At 34.1% G+C, this 5,845-nt stretch overlaps 1 protein-coding gene across 1 annotated transcript; it reads left to right on the top strand.

Annotated features, from left to right (window-relative positions):
* Window positions 1–1,016: 1,016 nt before the first annotated feature.
* LOC138137385 (serine/threonine-protein phosphatase 6 regulatory ankyrin repeat subunit B-like) lies at window positions 1,017–4,241 on the top strand. The gene is made up of 2 exons (XM_069056745.1): window positions 1,017–1,121; window positions 1,177–4,241. The coding sequence occupies exons 1-2, from the start codon at window positions 1,107–1,109 to the stop codon at window positions 2,485–2,487; spliced, it is 1,326 nt and encodes a 441-aa protein (XP_068912846.1). The 5' UTR covers window positions 1,017–1,106; the 3' UTR covers window positions 2,488–4,241.
* Window positions 4,242–5,845: the final 1,604 nt, after the last annotated feature.

Below are 5,845 nucleotides of genomic sequence, written 5' to 3'. Positions count from 1 at the left end.
GCGAGTGAGTGGCTTTAATAATTGAGATTAGTAGTTCTCCAAAATATCATAACATGGGATAAAAAGTTAATCAAAACCAAATTAATTTTATAAATTTTAAGAATTTTAATTAACCATGAATGTGGTACTGAATCATAGGCTTTTTTGTAGTCTATGAATGCGGTATAAATATTTCTATTATTTTTTCTAGCTTGTTCCATTATTACCGTATCTATTATGAGTTGTTCTTTACAACCAAAACACTCTTTAACACAACCTTTTTGTTCTTCATTAAGTATATTTAATTTTTGACAATGGTCGTAAATTATTACTTTAATGCAAGATGTCATAATTTTATAAATTGTAGGTAGACATGTGATTGGCCTATATTTTGATGGATTTTTAGTATCGGAATCTTTTGGTTTCAGATATGTTATACCATGGGCCAAAAACTCTGGAAATGTGTTAGGTTCCCTAATAAATCCATTAAAGTGATCAAGTAAGCATTTATGAATACAAGTAAATTTTTTTAACCAAAAGTTATGAATTTGGTCACCTCCAGGGCATTGCCAACTATGTGAACTATTAATATTTTTTACTAAAATTTCAAGGCTAATTTGAATATGATGTCGATTATTACGATCTGTTATATCATTTTCTAAATGAGGAATCCATTCTGCCGGATTATTAAATTGTTAGGTTTATTGTTTGTATTAATGAATAAATATTGTATTTATTATCAAATTGATAGCCTTATTTAACCAACGATAATATTATCTATTTTTACAGTGGTGAATCTGAAAAATGTATAAAAAATGCAGGTAAACACCGTTCACGTTGAATTGAACATTGCTAAATTGCATTATGTTGGTTACAGAGCCAAAAAATTAAATTATTTGACCTTGAACAACGTATAGTTTATATATCGACATTAATCTTAAAAATAACTGACTATTTCCTTGCGATATCTGCTACCTTCCGTATTTTCCATAAAAGTAAACACAAGATAATAATGGTTCATATTTATGTCCACGGGGGAAAAAACGTATTTTTAGATATGATACGAGCAAGATCGCATTGCAGCAAGATCGTGTTGGTGAAGGGACGCAACCACGAAACTCAAAAAGATGACAACTTCTGAGGTAAGAAGTAACATTTTAAACAAGTCAACATTGCAATCGCCCACATTATTTTTAGACTATCCAAATCGATGATGATGATAAAGATATGTCATCGTTCTCTGCGTCAGAGCTTTTGAAAGCTGTTAAATGCAACAGAATAAATTCTATAAAAAAATATCTCGGGGACGATCCCCACTTATTGGAATACGAATATGCATCACATGACAAAGAAAAGATATTTATAATAGCCTGCAATGACCAGTATTCTATGGAAAACGTTGAAGGAACTACTTTAGAAACTTTGATTAATACGAGTAGCTTGCAATGGACAAAATACAGCGAACCATCTCAAAATGACAAGTGGGATCCCATCCATTATACCGCCTTTAATGCCAACTATGAAAAAATGAAGGCAATAGTGAAGAACCTGGAATCCAAGAACGTGAATTCGCTGGTGTATTGTTGCAAGGAGATTGTCCAGAAGTATCAAACAAATTCTTGTGACGATCACCCGGAAAGTTATTCGAACAATCCTTTGCACATCTTGTTCAAATATGCAAAGCGCAGCGACACGTTTTACGACTGTTGCAATTTGCTGATTGAGAAAGGAATCAATATAAACCAAGCAGATTCGAACGGAATAACTGCATTGGATTTGATGGAGGAAGTTGACAAGAACCGATTGCAGATTGGTCCCAAAGCGGGAGAAGAAAGGACAGACCTTTTGAAGTTGTTGTCGAAGGTTCAGGACGAAAAAGAGGCCAACGGCTACGACGGCAGCGAAGACAGTGTGTCCAGTTGCACGCTCCTGCAACTGGGTTGTGCGAAAGGATTGACAGCGGAAGTAGAAGAACTTATAAAAAAAGGGGCAGAGTGCGGAAAAACCTGCACGAAAAATCCGAAACTACCCATAATGATCGCCATCGAAGCAGACAACGAAGATATCGTTGCACTGCTTTTGAAGGATTTGCCAAAAGACATTCTACTCAAGGTGCAGAAAACCGCAAACAGTACGATTTCCGAGAAATATCTGAAAATCGTTCTTACGCACTTGTCTCGAGAAGACGAGACCATTTGCCGACAGTATTTACAAGAAACAGATGACAAGAAGCGAACCGTTCTTCACTACACGGTCCTTGAAGAATACCACAAAGAAGTCACACAAATGCTCCTCAATATGGGGGCATCAATCATTGTGAAGGACGTCTACGGCATTAGTCCTCTCGATTCCATTGATAATCTATCCTACGGTAAGGTAAAAAAGTCAATGCCAGATTGTGATATTTCTTCTGAAGAAGAGACAGAAAGCAATACACTTTCAGCGGAATTCCGCGTGATAAAGGACGATGAAAAATGGCCTACCGTCTCTGGGCAAAATTTGCAATAAAGACAATAAAGTGTACATCATGTTCATTAGTGCTACATTCGAAATGTTTCGAATTAATAACAAAAATTGTTAGTGCCGATAGAGAAAGTTGGTGCTGTAAAAATTGCCAACCAGTTAACACGAATGAAGATAGTATAATTCGGGAAAATGTGCATTTAAGAAAACAACTGGAATTGTGCAATCATTAGTGAATAAATTTGAAACAATAAATCAACTCCAGAAAGAAAAAATTGAGAATTTAGAAAAATCCGCCTTATCAACAGTTCAGACCAAACAGCTGACATCATGGTGAAGAGTAAAACTCCAGGCCCTCAAGGAACTCAAGGTATCATGAAAGCCCTTGGTAGTAAAATTAATCCTGTTGCGTCCGGTCAACTTATACTCGTACATTCGACCGTTACAACAAAAAATTCTATGATTGTCAAATGTCCAGATAACGATATACGTGAAGCTCTGATCATGAAATGGAATCCTCGTTTAGCTATTAGTTACATCGATCTTAATATTTTTAACGTATCTGATAATAGTGATAATGTCTTAATTAATGACATAATTTCTCTTAATGAACTTAAGGATTCCAATACCTACTCGTTTAATTGAATTATTATTGAAGTGCCTTCTAATCTACGAAAATCATTGTTAACTAAACGATCTTTGGATGGCAGTCGTGTGTTTGTTCAGATCATATTTATACAGGGTGACTTAAGGATTCCAATACCTACTCGTTTAATTTAATAATTATTGAAGTGCCTTCTAATCTACGAAAATCATTGTTAACTAAACGATCTTTGTATGTTGGATGGCAGTCGTGTGTTTGTTCAGATCATATTTATACAGGGTGTCTCAAAATTCGCGAATTCCGAATTCAGAGCGTGGTAGGGAAGGACCCAGTGGAGCTCGAAAAATACTTAGAAAAAAAAATCGCTCTTCCTGAAGAACATATAAGCACTTTAATTTTGTTCAACAGATAGCAGCCTTCATATCCACAGTGACAAAATACTATTCTCACTTGGCAATAAAATAGAGGAATCGTTCTCAGCTTATGATTTCAAACAGATGATTTCTGAACCTACTCGTGTTACGTTAACCTCTCAAAATATCATAGATGTTATCTACACCAATAAAATAACAATAATGCGGTGCTTACATCCGGAGTGATAAATTGTGATATGATATAAGACCATAACTTAGTATTTTGTAAGTTTAACTTCTGTGAAAATGTTCCACACGCTTATTACATACAACAATAGTTTCACCACATTTGAATTATGGTTCATCAGTATTATTTATGTAACCGGCATATAAAGTACACGAAATTCAAATACATAGTACAAAATAGGGTAATGCGCAATATTCTACATATGTTGCAGTAGATATACAGCCATTAATCTAATCCTCTGTGAAGAAAACACTTATCTTTAATACCCTTATAACTGTGTTCAAAATTAGGATGAAGAAAACATCACATTATTTGCATGATAAAATAAATTATGTATGTAAAAAAACGGCAACAATACAATTTAAGAAACTTTGAAGATTTTGATTTAAAACTTTGTAAATTTAATCCTAAGTGCAATAGTCTATAGTCTATACCATGAGAGACTTACGTTGATTAATCAGTTACCAATAGACATTAAGGCATATAATGATTTGTTAAATTTTAAACATATGTTAAGAGTGTATATTATTGATAACTTTTGATATTTATAGCAGATGTATTTATTTCTATATTGTATAATAAATATTTTAACATTTACCTATGTGATTTCTTGTAGCACATTGCTAATAATAAATCATTATTATTATTATTTGAAAAAGATAGGCAAATTAACTCTGTAGCCTTGGCGAAACCTGGCCAGAATAGCAATAAAAAAATAACGCAAGGAAATGTCAAAAAATGCGTTATCGTTTTTTAAATATGGCTTAGCCAAGCTATACCTCATTTTTCCTATCGTTAGTATTTTTCAAATAACTCGAAAATTAATGCATAATGACGTATTTGTAAACGCTCGCAGCTGACGTAATAGAACAAAATTCAAAAAAATGATATGCAATGATTATACAGTGAGGGGCAAAAGTAACGCAACAATTCGATAAATCATAAACGGTTGAGTTTTGAAAAAAGAACAAACACAGGTCAATTTTTAATTTCAATTTCACGTTTATTAACGTAACATTTTTTTATACAGGGTGTTCCTTGTCAAAGTAATGATGTCATCAACAATTTTTTTAAATAGCAACCTATATTTATTCGTCATAATTTTGATAGATCTTTTAACTGTCAACATAACAATATAAAAATTTAACCCCCTTACATTTAAAAAAAACTTAAGAAAAAAATTGTTGAAAATTATATTATATATGACGTCGTATTCAATAATAGTAGAGCACATAATTAAGAGTAGAAGTGAGTCTTTTTGTGCTAAGCCCAGATGTTGAAGACCGAGACGAAGTCGAGGTCGGAAACTAGGCGAAACACAAAAAAACTTCAATTTCCTTATTTCAGTTCATGTTTATTGAACTTTGTAAATAACGCAAGGAAACTCCCTTAATAGACATTGTATGGCATCGAGTTTGACATCGTTGGATTCCTCTTTTTAAGACGCTACATATTATATCTCTAAACCAACAAACCATTCTTTTACCTAAATACTTTAAAGCTGGTGAATTTTATCCAATGAACCATTCCAATAAGTAGATGACGCCGGCTGAAATTCCGTCCACTTTCGTTCACGTTCTAAACGTGTTCGTTTCGTTCACTCCTCTCTTCTCCTTCTACAAAAAAGACTGTGGCTCCGTAAAAGCGTACCGGTGCTTACGGTTTAGAATACAAGGCCTTTCACAACTCGCGCCTCAGGAAAAACGAGGAAACGCGAGAAGGCATCAGGATGTGCAATTTTAAAGAAAAGAAAATCTAGCTTGAAAGGTATTCGAAAAAAGACAACTTAAAGTTAACCAATCAGAAGCCTGTGCTCTCCAGGTGTGTGTGCCATATTTTTACGTTACTAGATTTTAATAAAAAGGCAAATCTAAAAAAAAAATTGGTTGGCGGCCGGAGCTTTTGAAAAATGTCGGTGTCAAATTAAATTTGACAAATCAATGCATAATTTGCACATACCTAATCATCATGTATCCACTGATTATTTAGAAATGATTATAATTTTTGGGGAATGTAACGCCAGGGACGCAGCGAGGGTCTTTTCTGAACGTTTTCCGAAAAGAAATCACCCTGATCACAATGCTGAGAGCGATGGCAAGGACGCAAGAGACAGGTCAAGTTCTACCAAATCGACGATCGCGCGAACAGTTGAGAATGAAGAAACTATTCTAAATGCTGTTGAAGAAGATGGTAGGTACC

Source organism: Tenebrio molitor, chromosome 8, assembly GCF_963966145.1.
Source record: "Tenebrio molitor chromosome 8, icTenMoli1.1, whole genome shotgun sequence".
NCBI classification, from domain to species: Eukaryota; Metazoa; Arthropoda; class Insecta; order Coleoptera; family Tenebrionidae; genus Tenebrio; species Tenebrio molitor.
This window is presented reverse-complemented; position numbering and strand designations above follow the sequence as displayed.